The sequence below is a fragment of the Passer domesticus genome, chromosome 9 (assembly GCF_036417665.1).
Source record: "Passer domesticus isolate bPasDom1 chromosome 9, bPasDom1.hap1, whole genome shotgun sequence".
Classification (NCBI taxonomy): domain Eukaryota; kingdom Metazoa; phylum Chordata; class Aves; order Passeriformes; family Passeridae; genus Passer; species Passer domesticus.
The window spans coordinates 27,629,393-27,654,237 of record NC_087482.1 but is presented as its reverse complement, the minus strand read 5'-3'; the positions used below and the strand labels follow the sequence as shown (position 1 = coordinate 27,654,237).

General features: G+C 43.2%; 1 protein-coding gene across 4 annotated transcripts; it reads right to left on the bottom strand.

Moving 5' to 3' along the window:
- Positions 1–5,049: 5,049 nt before the first annotated feature.
- TAMM41 (TAM41 mitochondrial translocator assembly and maintenance homolog) lies at positions 5,050–23,106 on the bottom strand. 4 transcript variants are annotated; one of them, XM_064432218.1, is made up of 9 exons: positions 22,891–23,106; positions 21,927–22,106; positions 20,533–20,625; positions 18,095–18,245; positions 15,818–15,963; positions 13,630–13,795; positions 11,520–11,582; positions 6,162–6,259; positions 5,050–5,379 (listed from the first exon to the last, which is right to left on the bottom strand). In XM_064432218.1, exons 1-8 carry the CDS (start codon positions 23,026–23,028, stop codon positions 6,183–6,185), a joined length of 1,014 nt encoding a protein of 337 aa, XP_064288288.1. In that variant the 5' UTR covers positions 23,029–23,106; the 3' UTR covers positions 5,050–5,379; positions 6,162–6,182. The 4 variants fall into 4 exon arrangements, with proteins under 4 accessions (XP_064288288.1, XP_064288287.1, XP_064288290.1 ...); XM_064432217.1 differs by lacking the exon at positions 5,050–5,379 and having other exon boundaries at positions 5,893–6,259; positions 22,891–23,105; XM_064432220.1 differs by lacking the exons at positions 5,050–5,379; positions 22,891–23,106 and adding an exon at positions 22,564–22,756 and having other exon boundaries at positions 5,893–6,259.
- Positions 23,107–24,845: the final 1,739 nt, after the last annotated feature.

The following is a 24,845-nucleotide window of genomic DNA, read 5'->3' as shown; positions in this document are numbered from 1 at the left end:
CAAAGCCACCAGCAGCAGGTCACTGGACAGAAGGAACTGGGCACCAAATGGTGCCCAAAGCCCTTTGGAATATCCCTCAGCTAAGGATGCACATGGAATCACTCTGCAAGGAGCAAGCTCAGTCACATCTGCTGGATGCAAACACCCACCTGACTGCCACACTGCTCCTGGGGGCAGCTCTGCAGCTCCTGCAGCCTGATCTGGCTAATTACTGAGCACGCGGGGCTCCTCCTGGCTGGGGCTTTCTGGACTCAGCTCACTCACCTCCTCAGGACAAGAGGACTCTCTCCTCAGCTTTCCAGGTGTGCCCTTCCCAGGGTTTTTTCTCAAATGGCTCATGGGGTGGGGGTCGGGCTCTGCTCCCAGGGAACAGGGACACGAGGAGAGGGAATGGCCTCAGGCTGGGCCAGGTGGGACTGCAGCAGGAATTTCCCCATGGAAAGGGAGCTCAGGACCTGGAACTGCCCAGGGGGGTTTGGAGAGCTCATCCCTGGAGTGCCCAAGGAATTCCTGATCACTCAGAGCTCTGGGCTGGGGACAAGGTGGGGACTGGGCACAGCCTGGACTCAGTGGTCTGGGAGGGCTTCTCCAACCTGAATTATCCTCTGTCTAATAAAAATAACACATCAATTTTCAGTTCTATACTGGGAAGGGAATCCTGCTAAAATTAGTCACAGATAAACTAGACAAACAACAGAGGACACTCTTTAAACAACAAAAACATAAAGCAAAACAAACCAATCCCTGCTTTAAAAGCAGCTGTGCAAATACAACCCTTAAAAATGCTGTAAGAATTGGAAGTGCAGTGATGGATTTCATCATCTACTGCTGTCTGCAGGGAACTCACGTTCAAACTGCCAAAGTGCTGCTGACTCAGTCTCCTCCTTGGCAAGAACCTAAGGCAGGGCTGCAGGGACAGCTAACAGGGCTGTGCAGGATGAGCACAAGCTCACCCAACCCCAGACTTGGGAGGCAACGAGGGGAAAGAAAGAGAAAAAAAAAGTTGTCTAGAATTTCTTGTGCAAATAATTTGGTTTTAAAAAGCTCTGCCCCAGGCTGTAAAGCCAAAGCCCTGTGACAGCATCGTGGGGCAGACATTGGGAGCTGCTCTGTGTCAGCTCTTCTTGAAGCATCCTAGGAAGGGAAAAACTTCTTGGCTCTCACTGCTGTACAGAGTGAGCCAGACTCTTCACCACTGCTGAGAGCAAGGCAACTTGAGGATGGCAATATTAAAAGAAAAAACCAAAACCACAAACAAAACCAAAAAAACCCACTGAATGCTCTCCTCCCATGCCTCAGTATGAATTTTAAAATAGGAGGTTTGGAGAAGCTTTGGCAGCAGGCAGAGATTAAGTAAATAATCACTGTGTGGGAACATAAGCTTTCCAATTTACCAAGTGCACTGTGGAGCTAAAGAGATCCCATACAGAGAAGTAATACAAATTAATTCAATAATGAGATGTTTTACTATTTACTTGGCTTATTCAATTGAGTAGGGGAGGAATCTTAAATATCAGGTTCAAGGCTTTTAAACAAGGTATCAGTATGACAAAGGGAAGTGAAGGAACCAAAACACAGAGAGTTTGTTCTTGCTCAGTTTTTGCTTTGTTTTGCTCTTAAAGACAGCTCCTTGTGGCTGCAAACACCTCAAGATCAAATTTAGTCAAATTTAAAACTAGGAAAAACCCCCTACACCCACTACACTTGCACAGATTTTCAGTCTGTCTTTGCAGCTGCAAGACCTTCCATTTCTCAAAAAACATTGTGCAAAACCATCCAAACAGTCCCCACCACTACTGGAAAGGACTTGGCACAATGCTGGATTATTAAGGCAAAAATTGCATGGAAGTTCTTAGACTAAAGATATCAATAAAATATTTGGAGTTTGCATTAATAATTTCAGAATGTATAGTCTGAAGCTTCCTGTTCATGTAGTAAAACTTAATCCATTTCTAAACATTTCTGATTGAAGCAGGCTGAGTAAGAGGTTAAAACATGCAGGAGTAAAGTGATTACTGCCTCTCCCTAAGGCAGTAGTCATTAAGTTCAGGATCGTTAGCAACTGTGGTGGAGATTTTTATCTAGAAAAAGAGGTAAATAAAGTCACTGCAAAACTTTGTGAAACCACAATATCAAACGTGACAGAGCAACTGTTGAGTCAAACAAAAAGCAGAGCAGAAAACAGCTATATGGAGTAATGTCTCTTTTTCCTGCAGTAGGAATACAAAGAAAATTCATTTTCTACACAGACTATATGGCCAGCAGAGTGACTTTGGAAATGAAGAATACTTTGTCCTCTCTCAACACCTTACCCAAGAAAAACCATCAGAAACACACTGACCTGATATTCTGACCTTCAGAGCATATTTCAACTTCAATTCTATTTTTAAATTAATTGCTGGGAAAAGGCATGAGTCACAGCCCTGCTTGGATCCCCCTGCACTGGACACTCACCAAGGGCTGTGTTCCTTCTGAACTTTCCCAAGTCAGAGCAGGCTCCTGCTTTAGGACCTGAGTGTGAAGAACAAGGTTCAGCTCCCTCAGCCACCCAGGAATCCTGGCCTCTGGGTCCATCTTGACCTTGCCAATTTTGGCACAGATGTTTGTTGCACACATCAGGAAGCTCTGGGATGCTGCAAAGTGTTTCTGCCAGGAAGAGATCCCAGCTCAGCTGCCCATGGGCACCTTCCTTGTGCTCAGGCTGCAGTGTTGACTCCCACCTGCTGACAGTGAAGGTCAACAAAACCTAAAGAGAAGCCTCAGGGAAGCACAGGTGAGAAACACAGGCTCTGCACTTACAGACACAGCTGGAATTTGGAGGGTCCCACAGTCAGGGACCTGGAGAAACTCCCTGTTCCAGTACTTGGAAAAGGGGAAATGTGCAAGCAATGAGGAACACATCATACATGTGCTGATGGAGGTCAGCAGCCTGTGTGGTTCAGCTTTGTGCCCTCCCCAAAGCGAGTTTAGGAGCAGCCAAATGATTATGTACACAGTCACATTTTGGATTTTTTGATTTCCCCTTCTTCCTGTGTCATCCAGCTCATTCCCTCTGGAGCAGGAGGCTGTTCCACACTCCCCTGGCACTGCGGATGTCAGAGGCAGTGAGGCCCCTGCTGCTGACTCACCTACACAAACCCTCAGCAGTTTGATTGGGTCCAGGCTCTTCATTACAAAGAAGCCTTTTAAGACATCAGAAATAAATCATCTGCCTGGTTGCCTTTAATGAAAGCTCTGCTACACAGGAAAAAGGGGGAGGGAACATGAAACAATATCCATGGTGGAACAGCCAAGCCAGAAAAGAGGGATGTCTGAAGAACAGAATGAAAGACTTGAGAATTAAGTCAAGAAGAGAAACAATAAAGTATGGAAATGGAGCAGGAAGGTATAAACAGGAAAGTTACAAATGGAATGAAAGGCTGAAGTGACTTTTTTTTGGTGAAAGAACAACCACACCTCATTAGGACAAAGAGGCAGTAACATATTCCCATGTCCCAACTTCCCGTGCAACAATCCCCGGTTATTTTAGTGGATTACAGCTGTAAGAGTAGAAGAAATCATTTCCACACAACTGGTGGGGACTTCAAAAGCAGCTAACAAGGCTGAAATCAATCTCTCTTCTCTTAAAAGTTTTACATAGCAAAGCTCTGTAACAACTGCCCCAAGTACTCTCTTAACAATGGTGAGGAGTTCACAACGAGCTGCTCAGGGCTATGATTCATTCGTGGCTCTCTGCCAGAAAAATAAATACATTCAAGACCAGTGGCCCCAAGGGGAAAGGTAGGCTACTCTTAAAAAGCACAAGATGAATGATTTACAGAGCAGAATCCAGTTTTCAGCCCATATGGATGAGGAGCAAGGACTTTTTTACATCTCCCAAAGATTTAGTGCACAGACTCCGATACTGGCAGTGCATCAACAGATGGAGGGAACTGGGAACTATCGAGCTGGGATTTGCAAAACTCACTCCAAAGAGCAAGAAATTACTTCTTATATTGCTGTGCACAGAGTTCATAAAGCCAAAGCAAGCCTTGCAGTGGGTATCCAGCAACACAAGACAAACACAGGCGGCTCGGGTTACAGGAAGTGCAGTAAAGTCCCACCTGTGCAGGGACAGAGGGATCCTCTGGCAGAGTGACAGTGACAAACAGCTCAGAGCTGGGCAGGACCTGACTCCACACGCACATAAAAAAGAGTTAATTAGCTGCTAAACTTTTTTCCTTTCTCCCCACAAGAACATTATTTCTGGGATAAAGGCAGCAGGGTGCAGGATGGAGCCTGGGCTTTCGCTGTGGGAGTGAGGCCAGCTCATCTCACACCAGCCTGATTTGTCACTGCCCTCTCATGTTCTGAAGCACCATTTCAGTAGCCAGCACCTTCAGAAACATCAAACCCCACTTCTAAGTGAGGCTTTAACATTCAGAACATTAATGGTATTGCTAAGGGCTTTCAAAAGAAAGCTGCTTTGAAATGCTAGCAAGTGCATTTCATCATTAAAACATTCCAGATTTACCTGGAAGTGGCTTAAATCCCCTAGTTCCACTTTTTATAATGTAAACTTTTCACACTGGGGACTTTGCCCTTACGAATAGGGCCAGAGAATGCCAGGGCCATATAACATTCTTTGCCCCCATAAAAAGGTTGTACCACCAGCAAAGGGACACTTGAGGGGATTTGTTTCACACATTCTATTACCAATGGATAATGCAAAGTGTGAGGAACCTGCCTCTGACCTTAGAAAGCTTCCCAGTTATTTTATTTCCCATTTCACAGTAATTATTTCCTGAGTCTGGATTAAAATTTCAAACTCAAATATTTAAAAAGAATCAATATTTACAAGTTTCTCCATGATTAAAGCAAGCCTGTGTGCAACAATGTATTTTCTGTTGTCCTTCTTAAATTTATGCTCAGAACTTCTCCCTGGAAACAATTAGCAGACAACTTCACTGCAATAATGTATTTTTTAAAGTGAAATCACTAAATCACGGTAGCTTGAGAGATGACCCTGATGATCACATAATACACAAGGGAAAACCCCAAACATGCTGATCAGGAAAGATACATTTTATTTCCTTTTTTTACCATTTTTTTTACCATTAAATTATTTTTATCATTGACAGTCTCACAAGGAAAATGAAACCTTACCTGAGTTTATTTCTATTAAGGAAAATTTCCCAAATTAGCAAACCCACCTGAGGCAGTGTGAAAAATATTTTATTTATTCTAAGATCCTCCCAGTTCGTTGCACCAGACATGGATACTGCCAGCAATGCCCATTCCTTCATGGCATGATTAATGTAACAAGTCATGTAAAACTCCAATTCTCTTTAGTTTAGCTCATTTAAAGGGAGTTCAGGTTTCATCTTTGTGGGCATCTTTCTTTAAGGGGAAAAAACATAATCAAAGAATTAACCAACCTGTGCTTTTGTTCATAATATTCCAAATTTTCAAGCATTTTTATGAAATCTGCTAAACAACAAATATTGAGTAAGTCTGCCCAAAGGGATCCATGGAATTCTGATTTTCCTTCCAACTCTGGCCCTTGTGACAATGCCCATGAATTGGGCACTTTCCATCTCAGCCTCATGAGAGGAACACACACGTTTATTATTATTAAATATCATTATTTATTAATATTATTAAATATCCTTAATAAAGGATGCCTGCCACACTGTGGCAGTTTTTGGGATGCAAGATGTCACAGGGAGCATCCTCAGAGGAATTCCAAGGATGAACCTGTCAGGGCAGGGATGTTAGAGGGCAATTTCATATCTGCTGAAAACTCAATGGATTCTCCAATTCTGGAAATCCCTCAAAGAACTGAATTTGGGATATTGATCATTTTGAGACTCTGAGGGTACTTTGGGAAGTAAAGCTACCACCACACAGAAAATGAGTCACTTTGGGTTTTAATCCATCTGTACAATCAATCTTTTTTACTTAGGGTTCTTCAAAATACACAGGAAAATTCATTTCAGTATTTACAGAGCATGATTCCTTTGCCCTATTGCCAACAAACCTCCCATTTAAAAAGTTCCTATTTCATTAAGAAAATTGGGCACGTAAATCATCAGAACAGACTTCTTAAATACACTGTAATCTTCTCAAGTATGCAAAGTCACATCTGCAAAACATTTAGAGAAAAAGTACCATTTATTTACCCATACACAGTATGAACAGACTCAAGATGTCTTCTTTAACCCTCCTTTTGTCATCTTATATAATTTCTTCAGACTGTAGGTCACAGATTTCTTTGCCCCTAAAAAAGAAGAAAAAAGAGAGAAAATATCCACATTTAGGAAGGAAGGCTGACTCAGGCAGAAGGTGCTTAGTGCATCAAATGAAGGATTTCCCTGGACAGCCTAATCCAGCAGGCAGACATGCAAATAACCCTCCTGTCACAGGCAGAACACAGTAAATAATGCCACCAAAAGTATTTTAATGTTATCAAAGCAGAGCAAATAGAGCAGAATTCTGGTAAATACCATGCCATGGCATACAATACAGGCAGATATCTCAATTTTCAGAGGTCCAGCAGCAGTTGTTGCCTCTAAGCATTTATGAGTTTTAGATATGATGGGACTGAGGATGACTCCCACAAAATTTGTAAGATGTATCCTTGGAGTTAAACAATTTCTGAAGTTCTAGCAGAGATGAGCCTTCTCTTACAGACCTAGAATAAAAAACCACAGCCTTTTGCTGGGTTTAGTCATGGAGTATTTGTAAATTTAAAATTAAAACACTGATAGTCTTGGCATTTCAGGGGGGTTTGAAGATCCCAGCCAGTGCAGCTACTTGCTTTTCCTTTTTTGTTTAAAAAAATCACCCCAAACCAAACAAATAAACGCAAAACAACACACAGAGTGACTGCTCAGATTACAGCACAGTCTAACACACCCTTACAAATTCAGAACTGAAAAGGCCACATTTCAGTGCTGCACAAAAAGCTCTCATTTTGACACATGCACAGATTAAAGGTGTACTAGATTATATTTACTACAATCTTTCCTACGTTTATTTAATTGAACACCTGACAAGACTGACTAAAAACACACAAGGAATTTAGCCAAAAGTCACAAAACATCACAGCCCAGAACACAAGGAAAGATTTGCAACAAACAAGGAACCACAACCCAAGTTTAGCCATGTGCTACACTGGAATACTTTAATTTTTGGGGGGGCGAGTGGGAGTGGCATAATAATATTTGATTTGGAAAGACCTCAAAAAAAAAAAGGAAAGTAAAAGAAAGAAATCAATTAAAGATATAATATTTTAAGTGATAGATGCATTCAAATTCAAGTTGCAAGAAGACAAATTAGTTGGCAGCAAGAAGTGAAATCCCTCATTTCCAGAGGAATGTGGCAGAGTAAGAAGCCTCTGATAATAAATAGACTGTGAAGAATCAGTTCTGCACTTCTCATGTCTCCAACTGCAATTTCAATAAACTCAACTTCACCTTGGGTAGGAAAACATCCATACATGCATTTTGAACTGACAAACCCATTCTGCATCCCATATGCAGGCTACAACTTTTCCATATTTACTGGGTTTTTGCAAAAGCAAGCACACTAATGAAGCCATGACAGGCTTTTCCTTGCAGCATCTCAAATAACAAATAAATAACCATGTAAATCATGAAGTGCCTGACAAATCTGCATGGAGATTGCACACAGAGCAACAACTCCTGCAGCAGCACAAAGCCAGGCTGAGCTCTGGCCCAGCACAAATGAAAGAAATTAAAATTGTCTAAGTGTGGCTCTGGAAATGCCCAAGCTGCAGGATGCAGCCCCTCTGAGAGAGGAACTGCTGCACTGCCATTCCAGTGAATTCCAGGTGCTTCTGGAAATGCAGTGCAGAGTGGGGCACAACCACTGCAGCACAGCTGCTGCAGGACTGCAGGGAATGGTGCAGGCACTGCAGCCTGCAGGGATACTGCTGCCCTCAGCCTGCAGGGAATGGTGCAGGCACTGCAGCCTGCAGGGACACTGCTGCCCTCAGCCTGATGGGAATGGTGCAGGCACTGCAGCCTGCAGGGACACTGCTGCTCCCAGCCTGAGGGGAATGGTGCAGGCACTGCAGCCTGCAGGGACACTGCTGCTCTCAGCCTGCAGGGAATGGTGCAGGCACTGCAGCCTGCAGGGACACTGCTGCTCTCAGCCTGCAGGGACACTGCTGCCCTCAGCCTGAGGGGAATGGTGCAGCCACTGCAGCCTGCAGGGACACTGCTGCTCTCAGCCTGCAGGGAATGGTGCAGGCACTGCAGCCTGCAGGGAATGGTGCAGGCACTGCAGCCTGCAGGGACACTGCTACCCTCAGACTGCAGGGACACGGATCGCTGCCCCCAGCCTGCAGGGGACACGGATCGCTGCCCTCAGCTGCCCCCCTGCCCAGCAGCAGATCCCTCCCGTCCCTCTGAGCTCACAGAAGGAGCCCAGCACAGGTTTGTCCATCCAGCTCAGCTGCTCCCCCCCCAAAGCAGCCCTCGGGCTGATGAATCACAGCTGCAGGAAAAGTTAATGGCTGTAATTATGGCTCTCTCTCAGAATCTGAAGCACTTGGACCACATGAAAATGTCTTTTACTTCAGCTCTGAAGCTGTGACTCGTGGTTCCACCTCCCCTTCAGATTTTTCCACTGTAGGACACAGAACAAAGCCCTGATGCACATGGGACCGAGCCCACAGCGTTTGTGTAAACACAGCCCGTGTCTGGTTTCGTTTAACAATCCATGCTGAGTTTTTTGCAAGTGTTGGTGCTGTAAGACAGGGTTTGGCTGGGAGTCCCTCAGAGTGTCCTGCTAGGACTGCCTGGCTGCAGTGTCCTGGATTTCCTCAGGATGGATGGACTGCTGGACAGCTGCCATGTGGAACAAACATGTATTTGTAGTGTGGCATGCACAGATACATGTATATTTACAGATATTTATAGTGAGGCCAGCAGTTATCTGCTCAGGCAGCTGATAAAGAGAGTTGTTATCACAAAACCTGAATATTTGATATGTAAACATGCTCCTTAAAAAAAAAATCCTTGAAAACAAATGCTATGCAGCACATTTGTCCTAACATAATAGTATCTTTAACAAATGAAATCTGCTCCTTTAAAAAGAAATCCTTGAATCCTTGAAAACAAATGCTATTCAGAACATTTGTGCTAACTTAAAAGTATCTTGGACAAATGCTTCAATTGATGATTTATGCTGTAAGACTGTATTTATAGAAATTTTTTCAAAGCTTGCAGCATTCCGTGAGTAAAATATAAAGAAGAAAGAAGCTAAAGAAGTATCAACATCTCCTTCAGAGGAGCTAAATATAAGAGTTGCAGTGAGTTCCCAAAGCCCAGGCAGGCTCTGGCCATGTGGGAAAACAAATCAAAGCCTGGTGCCATCTCTAATGGGAAACAGAGAGGCAACCTCACCACAGCCTCAAAGAAATAGACAGGCACATTTTCAGAAACTAAATAGGGCATTTAACAACAAACAAAAACACAGAGCTGGGGCTCCACTTGAAAACCACACTGGCAGAGAAAGATGAGAAAACTTCTCTTAAATGGGATGAAATTCCTTCTCGTGCTCCTTGCCAGTAATGTTCATACCCAGCATGGCATCTGAGCACAGCTATTGCTGATTTACCATTGAATTTAGAAATGCTGGACATTGCACTGCCATGCTGTGGCCCAGAGCAGCATTTCACCTTTGCTGGTCTTCTTAAGATAAAATAATCAGCTAAAGAAAAAAGATTGTATCCCCTAGAACACTTCAAAAAGAGTCAAGGCCAGCTAATGAAAACGTTCCTTTGCAAGCAAAGTATTTGTACAGTTATTAGGAACAGCAATAAAAAGTCAAAGCTTAATGGAGCCACAGATTTCATGATTCTCTTTCATAATTCTTTTATTTTAAGCTACTGTTCCCAACATAAGCACAGCAGAATGTCAGAGCCTTATATTTTTCCTAAAGTCTTTACTAGAAAGTGTGAAAAGAGGTCTTAGGGGAATGGAATATTAGACAAGATTTGGAAAAAGAATAAAGAAAGAAATGCAGCATCCTTAGGGACTGAATTTAAAGCTCCACACTTTCCTGTAAAACACATTCCTTGCCTGAGTCAAGCAAATATTCCCATGCAGGAGCCACATTCCTGTTTTCTCTGTGTAAATTCTGTATCCTATGAACATGGAGAGCCCCAAGAGCTGGCCCAGCCAGGAATGCTGCCCCAGTGATGCATCTGAAATTAAAAAACCATGACTGGGAGAAAACCTTCATTAGAAGACACTGGCAGATTTAATATAAACTCAGTCACAAGTGTTTGGAGACAAATATTAAAAACCAAACAAAAAAAAGGGCAAAAGGTTTTTGCTAATTAACTCTACAGCTATGGACACCCATCCCTCCTCTATTGCAGGGCAGATCACACAAACATCATACCTCAAAAATATTGAGGTGACATCCCTGAGCAGGTAAATTTCACTCCTGAATTCTGTCACTAATGGTTTTCACCAGATTCTGGCAGAAAAGTGTAAATACATTAAAAAAAACAACAACAACAAAAAAAACCAAAACAAAAAAAACACCAACAAAACAAAACAAAAAAACCCCTCCCAAAAACTAAATCATGCAAAAGGTAAGAAAAATCCACTCCCCCAAGCCTCCTTGCTCAAATTTGGCTTGTGCTGGAGGCAAAGGCCCAAAATTGCTTTGCTCTACCTAAACCAAGTCACAAAAATATGTTTTCACCACAAAAAACCACTAGTAGAAAACAGTTTTTAAATACAACTCTACATAACTGATTAGAAGGAAACTACAATTTGTTTGAAAGAGAAAAAAGCCACTATATATAAAGCAAAAAGCAGTTAAGACCAAGGGAAAGAGAGACATTTCCCAAATAACTGATTTCAGGTGCATGAAGCAGAATGCTAAAGAATTATGACAAAAAAGATAACAAAATGATGATAAAATGATAATATCATGATAAAAAATGAAGATAAAAATTCCAAGTGCTACTGAAAGATCCATGAGGACCCCCCAAAGTGCCAGTGCCAGGAGAGGCTGTCAGTGACTGACTGCAGGACACACCAGGGGAGCTAACGAGCCTCAGAGGTGATTTATAATCCCCACAGCTCAACCATTTCTGTTCCACTCCTGCACTTACCCAGCTCTGCCCCATGGGACACCTTGAATTCAAGGGAAAATCTTGAATTTAACAGGAATAACACCGTTTTTAGCCTCTCCCTTGCAATTATTTTGCTCCACAAAATCTCCTCTGCACAGCTATAGAAACAGAGAAAATGAAAGCTGATGTTGTTGTTTGGTTTGTTAAGAGTCACACAGACTCCAGTCCCTTTCAGTATTTTATAATTTTGCAAGAAATCCTCTGCTTTAAATGTTGCTTTTATTTTCCAGGGACTTTGAGTGCAACACACAAAAAGTTTATTCTTTAAACTCCTGTAACAAGACAGTCTTGGGGCCCTGTCATTTTTGCCGTGTGAAATCAGCAGGCCCACACTGACAGAAACCCCACACATTCTTACCAGCTGTCAGGATGGTTTTAGCACTCTGCACTATACTGGAGGATCTCACAATTCCTGAAATGCCTGCAGAGGGAAAAGCACACAGATGTTACCCATCCAGCACTTGTGTGGGGATTCTTTCCCCTCCACCATGCACAAGTTAAATATTGTTCCAGTTATACAATCAAGCCAGCCTGAAAGTAAAACATACACCGAGAAAATTTGGGTTTGCTCTGCTTTTTCATACTAATTAAAAGTATTCTCTAAACTATTTTAATTTATTTTATATGTAACATAAAGAAAAAAACCCAAATCAGTATTAAACCAGACAACAAGCAGTAGGAATTGATCAGATCCATTAATTTAGTGTTCTCATTAGCTCTCTACTAAGATGATTAACCACAGAGGATTCAGAGTTGTTTCATCCAAGTGCTGGTAAATTAACATTCTAGAGTAGAACAAACGACACTCCCTGTTTACCTCAACATGAAATTGGGATTTGGCACTTCTCTGATCAAGCACAGACACCTCTATTGTGCAGCTCTTCCCTGGCTTTCCTAAATTACAGCTTTTGGAGATAAGGTTTGTTTACCACTTTGCACTGTGGCACATTCAGCTGTCATTGTTCAGGGGTTCTTAATAGAACAGTTTACAAAAAATCTTAATTTTTTTCAGAACTATGAAGTTATATTTGTTCTAACACATACAAAAGCATACTGGTATGTACAAAACTACTTACACCACTAAATAATTGAAAGAAATGTAGAGCTGCAGCAGTCTCAGAGCTAATCTTCCAAACTGACATGTTCTGCATTGACCCACAGAATATAATTTCAAATATTTTTAAATACTGCTTCCATATTGAAGTACAAAGCATAATCCATGTGTAAGTAAGGCTACAATATTCCCCTTGACAGTCATTTGAGGGTTAGGAATAGGGAAGGGAAAGGAACAAACTGTGTTGGTGTACCTAAATACCTTGGGACAATGCAATTCAGCTTGAGTAATCAGCCCTGTCTTGTAGGATTCCCAAATGGCTCAACCTGGCCTTTACCCAGACTGATGAATTAGGAAAATGCTTTGGTCACAAAAGTAAAAGAATATCTCGATGTGTTCTCCTAAGAGTTTAAAGTGCAGGGCCTGAGAAGATGTGTCCAGTTTGCTGCTGCACTGCTGCTCCCTGTGCAGCCACAGCTACAGAAACACACCCACAGCACCTCAGAGCTCTGTGTGCAGCTCAAACACTCTCCCTGCTCCCAGACCCTGCTTTTGGCCCTTTACTGCCTCAGCCCGGCCCAAGAAAGAAGCTGAACATCTCCATGTCCAGGAGCAGCTCATCCCATGCTGTCCATGCAGCACCCAGGAGCTTCATTTCCCCCAGAGGAATCAGGCTGAGAGCTCCCTCAGCTCCCTGGTGAGTGTCCAGTGGCTCCCAGGTTTCTTGGGAATTTTTGCTCAGCGAGCTTGCAAAATTTGCTACCTGGAACAGAAAATGTGCCAGGTTCTTCAAACGCATAAAGGACCCCAGGTACTAAACTTTTTCATTTTCCTGCAGTGTAGCAGAACGTTGGTGTCTGCAGCATCAGCTTTAACTTGCTCATATGACATAATGGTGCCTCAGAGCAATTGTGCTGATGAGAAGCACCTCAGCCTTCCCCTCGGAGCTGCAGCTCCCTGCCAGGGCTCACATGTCTGGGCTAACCACGATGACTGCCAAGGGAAATGTCAGCAAGTCAGAAAATTACCTCAGCCTTGCAATCTCTCACTGGGAGGATATAAAGCTCAGTGTTTTGATGAAGTTTTGCCTGAAGATGGAAGCAACAGAGTTAGGTGATCTAAGCAGGCCATACTATTATTCCTTCAATTCTGCCTCTTTCAGGATCCAAACCAAAACACATTTCTGTAATTTATTTTTCTGTAAATAGGAATGCCATTAATAATATTTCAGATAACCTGTCTGCAATCAAATCCAAACCTAGGCTTCCAGGAATGTATTTCACATTTAATCTCCTGGACTTTTTCACCTTTCTCTTTAACCCACCTTTCTCTTTAACCCACCTGAAATAGAATATAAACAGCAGATGTGTGTATCTCTCATGTCATAAAGTAGATTACAGTGGTCCAGACCCACCTTGATGCACCAGAAATCCACAGTCAGGGTCGTGGGCAACTTGCAGTAAAATTTCTTCCACGTCTCTGTTCTTTCCAGGAGGGTTTACCAGAGCAGTTATCTTCTGTTGCAGAGTCTTTGGCAAAGTCATAAGTTGTGTAAACTGACCTTCTGGACTTTTATCAATCTGAATGTCATAAAAGTAAGACATTAAAAACATTCAGTTCTCTTTTTTTTTTAAGAAGTCAGAAAATTGACCTCTGATAAATATCTCACAGAACCTGAAAAGGTCCTTGACAATGCTAATAAAAACTTCCCAAGAACAGGGAAATGCAGCATCTCAGTTTTCAACTTGAAGAATGACTCAGTGCAAGGGTTTTTATTCAAAGGAAGACACACATGATCTTGCTGTGTCTGCAAGTAAATTTTCATTGAAACTCTATCATTTCTGTTGTATCCAATTTCCTTTGGAAACGTAAGTACAGGACAATAAAAAAAAGCTCCCTGAAGACCCCTCAGCTGAGTTTCTTCTGCCTGAATATAATCAAACTGCAGACACACACACTCTTCAAGTTTAGCCTGAAAACCATTTTCTCTGCTTAAAACTCCAAACCACATCTGGTTTGTATAATTTGAAGAAAACATTCATCCCACATTTTGCAATCTAAATCAGAAATCCAACGAGCCTTTTTTGAATACAATGATACCAACATGCAGGCCTGGACAGATTTCTCCAAAATGCAGTGCACGACGGGGCAGAGCTCTCCAGAAGAGGAGGAAAATCTGAAGAGCTCCATTCCTCCCACACAAGGTTTTAGCCACTTCATGGAGACATCAGACAGGAGTCTGGTTGCCCTCTCCACTCCCTTTTGTCAGTGTGGAGAAAATGATCTCCAGATGAGTCAGCCCCAACTCCAGAGGCACCAGAGCGAGCAGCTCTGAGCTCTGTGTGGGAGGAATCCGTGCCTCAAGCAGAGCTCAGAGCTGGGCTCTGCCTCTCCTGCCTCTGAAGAAGGAATTTTCTCTGTAGCTCTGCATCTCTTGGAGAAGGGGCTCCCATTCTGTTCACTGCACCCCCAACAGCACTCAGCTACCTCGGGCTGGGCAGTAACTGCCAATAACCACAGGAAGGTGTGAGCAATAAAGTATTAAACACTTTGTTGATTAAATGCCCTCATTTTGCTGTTGATTTGAAGCAGTCTTGATGACTGTTATGGGATTGTGGAGAGATTTATTATCCAGCAATAAATTTGCAGTATGCTACCAGGATTTGTTTATAGCAATTTTTTCTTGAAGGAAGCATTACCAATTCTTTCCCAAATTCATTTAAATATTGTTTGCACCAAACTGTTCACAAGCAATAAGAAAACATGGAGAACAGCTGCAGGATAATAAAATACAGGTTTGCCTGTGTTTTATCCCAAAGCATTGCAGTGGAACTGTTTACTGTACTCAAGCTTGCAGTTAAATGAATTTCTAACAAAGACACATCCTAAAAGGTGGCATTTGGGAGATAATTACCATTTCTTGAGGATAAAGAGATGCCCACATCCATGAGACAAGTGACTTCACCATGAAGTTTATATCACACTTGAATATCCACACAGGGACATGCAGATTTCAAAAGGGAAAATTGCTACTGACTGTGGCATCTCTCCCCTAACTGCAATGATGCACCAGAAAGATGGAATTCAAGATACTGGTCACTCTGGATTTCCCAAAAAGCTAAGGAAAAATGGTTTTGTATGGGTATTATTAGGCCAGAATATCACTTGGGTTTAGTCAGGTGACCTTCACAGCTAGAACTTGAGAGGTTTTTTGTGAGATGCAGTTTTTGACTGCAGAAAGTTGCACCTCTGAGTTACAGCCTCATGCCTCTAACACAAACCATCTGTTTATTCCTCACTTCCTAGCCTGTCATTTCCATGTGGAAGCCATTAGAACACACGTTTTACAGTGATCTGCTCTGGTTCCCTTGCTGGGGTCTATTCTGTGCTCATATTCAGAGAAAATGAGCAGTAGTTCCTCCATATGAAAAACCTGGCATTTAAGGCAAGTCTGCTGGTTGCAGAATTAACTAAACAACAGAAACACAACAAACAGCAAGCACAGAGCCTACAACTGCTCTCCTGGTGCATGGCACAATTCCTGCCTTCTGTCAGTGATGAAGCACTTGCTTTTTGAAGCTGTCTAGAAGGAGAACACTTGCCTCGAGCCTTCCCAGATGGTGCTTGTACACCACTTGAGGGCAGTCCTGGAGTATGGTACTGTACAGCTTCTGGAAATGGGCAACGTTGGGCTTCACTATGTTCTGCACTTTGAATTTGTCTTCTCCTATTATCATCCTGAAATCACCTAGGCAGGAAAAGAGAGAGTTAAGCCATTAGGAAAACCCCAAAACCATGAAGGAGAATGTAACAGAAATCAACACAGTACAGAGCTGCCATCTAAATCTCTATTCTCCAATATTATGTATGCCAATATAATCCACAATAGTAATTTTTTAAGAGTCAAAAAGCTATTCAAACACCTTCAAGCACAGAAAAAACATCCTCGAAGGCACATATTGTTATGTGGCCTCTGATACAATGTCATCAGCCTACGTGTCCACATCTTCACTTGGAAACAAAATAATTCCAGACCAGTTACAGTCTCTGCACCACACCTCAGTCTTAGCAATTACTAAACAAACTGCCCAATCCTCATACTCTGTATCCACAAGCAGATGAGCTTAAATTTTCCAGTCTGAGAGGTAATAATTTGCATTGTTTCTGCACTCCAAGGGCAGTACCTGGAGTTCAGCTAATGGCAGCCATGGTAAGATCACTGCATCACTTTTCCTCTTAGCCATGCATTGTGCTAGTAGTTTCAAAAAGCACTTCCTTTTAACACCACTGTTACATTACTGGCCTTTCCACTTTCTTTTCAGACACATGACTGGGAAGTTTCAAAGAGAATACATGAAAAGCCAGTCAGTCTGGATGAAAGCACTCCACTACCTCTGCTAGGTACCAGCCTGGCTGCTTGCTGGGTTTCCAGCCAGGAGCTGGATGCTCACTGTAGCTTGTACCAACAACCAAAATTCTGAATCAATTCCTTTTCCCACTTCCCACATTCAGGAGATAAATGTTGTTGAAAGGTGCCAACTTGCTAGCCTTCCTTAGTTTATTTCAGTTTATGCCAAGCCACAAAACAAACACTTCACATATAAATGGTACTGACTCAGTGCTCTCAAAAAATGCAGGAAAAAATAAAGGATAAACATTTTCTAAATTAAAGCATTAACAACTCTTTTCAGCAGTCTCCAAGGAGACTGATTAGAGTAACACATAAAATCAATTTTGTCTACTAGTACAGCCTCTGAAAGACTTAACGAAATGGCAGCAAAATAAATACCCACAAGCAGCCTTTTTCTTGTATATTCCCAGCTGGGAGCTGTGTTGCTTCAGCTTCGCTCACACAGCACAGCCAGTCTCAGCATTTCACTGATTTTTGTTTAATTGCACTGTTTCAAAGAGTATGCAAAAAGCATCTTGGTCACCAGTGCCCAGCCAGAACCCAGTGCCAGTGCTGGGCAGGTTTCAGGTGGGCAGATAAGCACTGAACATCCCTGGCTGGCAATCCCACTGTCAGCACCCTCTTCCTGGTGCTTTAAAACAGGCAACACTTCAGGAGAGAACTGCTCTGGAAAGAGAGCTGCAATCTGAACTGCCCTGAGAAGTGTTACATAAAACAGTGACACTCCTCAGTACAGGCAAGCTGCAGCTTAGACCCCCCTGTGCTTCCTTTAAAAGCCAAAACTGCATTTCTGTAAGAGCCAAGGAAGTGCTGTGTAGAATACAACTCCAACCAAGCCCCTTCATAGTAATTCCAGTAAGGATGTCAGCATTTAAAAAGCAATGCTGAGTTAAATTGTAATAATTACATCTTATATTGAAGAACTATTTGCAGTAGTTTCTTCAATATTTTTCCTTATCAATTTCCTAAAAAAAAAAAGAAATTCAACAAATACCAGCCAGGAGTGTTAAATGTAAATTAAAGAATCATAATCAGGATCTTTAAGTTAACTAAATAAGAACCTTAAACACAGCACACTCAAAAAGAGAAGACAAGGTATGAGTCAGACTATCAGATGACTCAACATTGCACTGAGTGGAAAGAAAAAAAATTTTTTCCCAAGGTTTTGAAACATTCCACCAAAACACAATCCATGCAAACAGGAGAGAACCCCCATTATTTCATCAGATCCAATCACTCACACTTAGCTGCTCATAAACCAAGCAGGTACAGGCAGCACTGCTGAGGCAGCTACACCTATTTCCTGTGAATAAACCCAATTACTGGGGCTGTTACGTAACCCCCACTCAGAGAGAGCTCCTGGTGCAGGCAGCAGTGCAGGCCCAAAGCAGGAAGGGAGATGATCCACATGGGACTCCAAGTGTGCTCCAAGCACAGCCCTCCTCAGCCACCTCAGAGCCCCACTCACCAGCGTAGGAGAGTCCAGCAATCTGCAGGTACAGGTCCTCTTCTGAGAAGCTCTCTGGCAGCATGAGGAAGGCTGCTGTCACTGCACTCTTCAGGTTGCTGACAAGAGCAGCTTGCAGCTTGCTGTTATCATTCTGGGCCAGGATCTTCACCTGGAAAAGCAGAACCACAGGAAAGTGCCACTGAAGCTGGAGCTAGAAACGTTATTTATTTTTCATGCCAGATTGAGTAAGAAATTAATTTAAGAGTAGATTTTACTAGCATGGTACAACAAGTACTAGAGTATCCCCACCATGTGAGAGAAAGGAACATGATTTTAAGAATTAACACTGCTAGATAAAGCTGTTTTCACACACAGGTTTGGAAGTGCTATATGCACCAGACATGAGCTCATCTCTGAAGAGATAGTCACCTTTTCATACTTGTAAATTTAAGATTAATCAGTACAGGAAATATGAATGCATCAACAGAAATATTTCACATGTGATTGTGCAAAAAGAAAAAAGACTATACTAAAAAAGAACAGAACAACAGACAGAGTTACGTTTTCTTATTCATCTTCCTTCCTTTTATTTTCTTAATAGAGGACTCCCCTATCAAATGCTTCAAGTAGTTTCTCAGCCAGGGGTTGTCCTAGAGGAAGCAGGGCTTTATTTTTGCATTTTGCATGAGCAGAATGTGAACTCAAGGGGATCTTCACTTACCCATGAGGAACAGATCACTTGAATGCCTCTATCTGCCACAAGAAGTGTTTAAGACACATTGAAACTGTTCAAGAATGACTAGAGAATCCAATCACCTAGGGTATGGGAATATACTGAATAAAAAGCAGATCTTTGGTAAGAACTGAAGACAGAAACACACTGGCAGATGAAGGGAAGGTGGTTTGGGAGATGGATAACTGTGCACTTCAGAAACAACTCCCCTAGGAATCCCTGCTTGGTGGGAGCTTGTCTTTTTCAAGTGTTCTGGTTAGGCAATCCTGTCTTGCTTATAAAAGGCAGCTTTTTAATATCTACTCTACAAACCTTTGTGAACAAAGGTAGTCCTCTCAATTTTTCTCAAATCTCATCAAGCAATTCACTTAGATGCACATTCCTAACTTGTTGCTACAGGGAAATCTAAGGGAAGTCAGAACAGAAAAATCTGTGGCACCCCAAGCAGTCACACAGGTGACTGCAGTACCTCAGGATTGCCATGGAAACATCAGCAAGTTATGGACATGTTACAGACACCACAGTCAGAGCCTTTTAAAACAGGAAACTCAGCAGAGATGCTATTCCTCCTCATGGAAGACACCAGCCTTACCTTAGAGAAGCAAAAGGAATAACCTCCTCCTTTTCCAAAAATCCCCCCTAATACAAAGCAGGATTTTTTGGGAAAGAAAATAATACAGCAGGCTTCAAAATCTGAATGCCTGAAACACTGACAGCATTTATGAACAAATTTTCAGTTGTTCAGAGAGCTGCAAATCTCCCAGGAAGTCAGAGTGCAATGGTTATCCCCCTGGTAAAACATGAACGTTGATTCTTGGGCTAAATCTGACAGAGCACCACAGTTAAGGAAGGCTTTTTCACAGAGCAGAGAATTTATATTCACTGTACCATGTCACAGATGAAAGCAGCAGCAAATGCAGTTCCACTGAAAACCACTATTCACTATTCACTGTTGAAGTGACACCCAGAATTCTCCCTTCAGTTATCTTTCTCAATGGATTAAGTTTCATCCTTTACAAAGATAACAGCTGCTCTAACCTGGATCATGCTGTAATACATCTCTGGAGATAAAGCCAGCAGTCTGAGACAATCTATTCAAACTTTCACTCCAAGATTTTTATCTAAAAGCATAATTAACTTCTCTTCCAAGACCTGAAGAGATTTCTCCTCTAATTCTCCCCCTCCCCTCATAACAAATTTTTCCTTAGCACTGCTGCCATCTGCTGAAAGCACACTGAGGCAGGCACAAGGGGGAAAGCAAAGATTATTTTTTATGGTCCAAAAATGGAGGAGAAAAACCAACATGCAGAACCCATGGTTCATTCAATTATGAGCCAGACAGTAACTGCACAGCAAAGCTGCTTTCATCTTTAATGTTTTCCATTCTTTAGCTGTGTTAAATTTTGGCCACCCCTATAATCTGTTATAAAAGGCAAATAATACATTCAACATTAAAGGAACGTGCCATTAATAGAGTCATTCAAGATTTACTACAGGCAGAAAACTGTTATTAATATACTCCCCTTTAGGGGCTCTTTTTGCACAGAACATCATTAGGAAGTACATTTCACCTCCTCTCTGAGAGATTATCCCTCCTGGGCTACACCCCTAAATCAGAGCAGATTATTTGAGCACAGATCCCTGACAGATAAAGTTCAAACTCTAACTGATGATTTTCCAGCCCTGTAATTTCCTGCATTTCCACACAAAACTGAGCAGTTACCGGCTTTTGGAGGCGCCCAGCCACATAGAGAGTTTTCCAGTGAAACAAATCCTCAATCAGGGTGTCAGTGCTAATTACTCCATATTTTATCATCTGGAAAAAAACAAAGCAAAATAGAGGCTTTTGAAAAAAATTATACCTGCACCATTTTCCCTACAGGGAACTTACTGCTTGCTACAACTGTCCTTAATCCTAAAGCACACGTACCTCCAATAAAAACAACTGGAAAACATTTTTATGTCTTAATTAACACATGAGGTAAAAGAAAAGTCTCCTATTTACATTCCAGCTTCTGCAGGGAGAAAATGAAGGACATGAAACTAAGACCCTTTCTAAAATCAGAGTTGCAATTAAGTCAGCAGCCAAATATTACAATAACTGGAATAATCCACATTAATCTTTATAATATTAAAAAAACTCAAGCAATAGTTTGTCAGAGACTTAAATTAAAACTTCCACTTATGCATCCTGTTATTGGGAGATGGGATGTGTATCAGGGAGTTTTTTCTTTTGCTCTTTGATGTAAAGAAAAAAAATTTGTGATTTTGCTGCTTATTTTATGTAACTGGAAAGAACATGGGACTTTCCACGGTTTGTTACCAAGCTGCAGTACCTGAGTTTCCAAAGATTATCACCACAGCAAGGCAGGCAGCTCCACAATTTCTGGACACCAAAGGACCACAGCCTGTGATGTGACTGAGTCATTAGAACATAAGACCAGGGCATGAAGAGCCAAGAACACAATGCCATGGCAAACACCACTGGTCCTTCACACAAAATCCCAAATCCCTTTTTGCATCAAACAAATAAGGGTCAAATCCCAAAATCTTGTACAGGGACAAGAACAGCAAGACTGACAGTGTTCCCCTCACTCCTCCCTACCAAACCCAGAGGTGCAGGAACAGGACTTGCTGGACAAGAACCACTCACAGAGTTATTGATTACACCCCAGACTCACAGGTCAGGATATGAGACACTAAAGAACACAAATGTCAATTCCAGCTTGCTGTTGTAACTTGTATTTTATATCAAAGAGCCCACTTTGCTGTTACTACGTGGTCAACTGCTGAAATGAAGCACCACCAAGACTTCACCAGCACCAAAACTGGCAGACAGAAAGCAGTAAGAAATATAAATCCAGTTCCTGAAATGCTTTAGCTAGAAGTTCCAAACACTGCTTACACTTCTAAGGTGCAAGACAGGCTGCTCTGTTTGCTTTTTCATTAAAATGCTGTTAGTGAAGCAGTTTGAGACATAAATATTGAAGATACCATGAGTTAATCTACAATTACAATCTGCAATATTTGCTTCCTGAAATCTGCTTTAAGCTAATCATTTTAATACTTCACAGACATAAATATTACACTTAATTCACTCAGGCTGCTTGTACTTACCCTGCCATTGCATGGCACTAAGGTGTTGTAGTAAATTCCTGCTCCATATCTCTGTACAGTACTTATCTTTTTGGGCCCAAAAAATTTAAGGAAGGAATAATGACTCCTGTTCTTTGACAAGTTCATCATATGCCAGGTCACAACATCATCAACAGCAAACACGAAGTCCAGCATATTTGTCTGAGGAGAACAAGAGGAGGTGGTGGGGTTTAAATGTCAAGAAGAACCAATGTTATAATAATAATTTAAGATGTACACAGTATCAAACTTCCAGCTAAATCTTATTCATGAGTAAAAAAATAAAAATAAAACCCAAACCACAAGTATTAATGCCAGATATAGTTCAAAGGCTATAGTGAAGTATATTTATTGTCAAGTATATCAGACAGTCCAAAATTTTCCTGTCCTGGTCAAGACCAAACTTCAACTCTCCAAAAGAGTGGAGCAGGTGTGAGATCTTCACACCCCAACTCACAGCTCAGTGCTAATGAACAGCACTTTCTGGCCATGAATGGGGGAATGTGGGCAGATAAAAGCACCACCCGAGAGCCGGCAGCAAGGAACTGCATTTCTAGGACATTCCTTTGCAGTGTATTCCTTTGCTTTTGTCAACAAAACACAAAAAATAAGTACAAACATTATTTCCAAGCTGTTGGCCCTCAGAAGATGAGGAAGCCTCCCCGGAGCGCCATTTCAGTGCGGCAATATATTTGAAATTCCCCTCACGCGGTGCACAGCAGTGGGACGGGATGCAGTCCCAGCGGTAAACAAGCTGACACACACTGGATACACACCGGGCTGAGGGACCCCGAGCCCCCACAATGGCAGCCCCACTGCCCCGGGCTCGGCCCGGACACCCGCCCCGGTTATTCCCCGGGGTTTGGGATCGCTGCCCCTCGCCGCTCACACCCGCAGGGCCGGGGGCGGCTCCGCAGCGCGGCACGCCGCGGGGCCCGAGCCTCACCTCGCCGTGCTCGGCCGAGGCCCCCGCCTGCCGGAACACCCCGGAGCCGTAGGCGAAGGCCAGGCTGAGCTCCTGCGGGAACTGCGCCAGGACCCGGCGGAATTTCACGGCCGAGCTGGACAGCACGGGCAGCGCCATGGCCCCGGCCCCGGGCCCGCCCGGCCAGGCCCAGCCCGGCGCTCCCGGCCCGGCGCTCCCGCCCACCGGCGGCGGGAGGAGAGGCCGCGCCGCGCCCCCTGCAGCCCGGCCTGGGCATGGCGGGCTGGCCGCGCCGCCGGGGCCGGGCTGGCCGGGAGAGACCCGCACCGCAGGGTCCCCTCGGTGCCCAGCGTCCCCTCAGTGCCCAGTATCCCCTCAGTGTCCCCTCACTGTCCCCTCTGCTCCTCTCAGCGTCCCCCCAGTTCTCCACTCGTGGTACCCTCAGTGTCCTCTCAGTGCTCCACTCAGTGTCCTCTTAGTGCTCCCTCAGTGCTCCACTCATGGTTCTCTCAGTGCTGCACTCAGTATCCTCTCAGTGCTCCACTCATTGTCCCCTCAGTGCTCCACTCAGTGTCCCCTCACTGTCCCCTCATGATCCCTTCATGCTTCCCTCATGATCCGCTCAGTGCTCCCCACAGGGTGTCCCCAGCATCCCCTCAGGGTCCCCTCACTGTCCCTTCATGATCCCTTCAGTCCTCCCACAGGGTACCCCCAGGGCCCCTCATTGTCCCTCAGGGTCCCTTCAGGCTTCCCTGAGGGTCCTCGCAGTGCTCCTCACAGGGTACCCCCAGCATCCCCTCAGGGTCCCCTCACTGTTCCCCCATGATCCCTTCAGGTTTCTCTGAATTTCTCCTCACTGTCCCCTCACTGTCCCCTCATGGTCCCTTCAGGTTTCTCTGAATTTCCCTTCACTGTCCCCTCATGGTCCCCTCAGGTTTCTCTCAATGTCCCCTCACTGTCCCCTCAGGGTCCCCCCGGGCTGTGCTGTCCCACCAAGCCAGGCACAGTGAGGTGATGCTCAGCATGTGGGCCTAACATTTAGTCTTCCCCCCCCACCGCTGCTTCATCTTAATTTTTTTAGGTCATCACAATTCTGTGCCCCTTCTTCCATTGTTTTTCCTCCTCTTTCTTTTTATTTTTTTTCTAAATTAATATTTTATGCTGTTCCGAGGCTTTCCTCAGGACTTGTTGCCGGCGTTCCAGCTCTTCACACATCCCCCGGGGAACACAAACACAAACCCACGGCGTTTAATCATCGTGGCTGTGCTCAGGGCTGTCTCACGCTCTCCTCGTGCTGAGCCTGCCTTGGTTTGAATGTTCAAGTCCTACACGATAAACCTGTCTGAGCTCCGAGTGAGCGCTAAATGTATAAATGGGCCTCACGAAATTGAAGCGTGCCTTGTTCCCTCAGGATTTTACACTTGCCTGCATCCGGTACCCAAAAATCACATTTTTTCTTCCCATGGTTTATGGCTTTCAAAATTCTCTACCTGAGGTCTGAGGGAAGGCAGTCAGAGATAAATTTATGCTCTCACTAAATTCCAAACACAATAAGATCTTTAGACATCTCTGGGCTCATAATAGCTGATGAAAACAAATATGAAACATTCTGTAACTTTGTTATACCCAAGAAAGTTTGATATGAATAGCTAAGTCACCATCTATACAATTATTATTCTGAAGATAAATAAATATATTATAAATGGGCATTGGGAATTTTGGGAGAGAGCACCTGAAGGAAGAGAACAATCTTGTATTGGCAAACAATGTAAAACTTTAATGATGTGAGGCAGGTTCCACCATAAAACTGCACCAGACCTCTACTTTTCTGAGCTTTTCCACATCAAAGGATGCAGCTAGAGAGACCCTTCTGAATATTCACTTTCAGAGGAGAAACCATAGCATGCTAGGAGGAATGTGTTTATATTAGAAATAATCACATTATAGCTAACAAATTTTTATTATTCTGAATAATA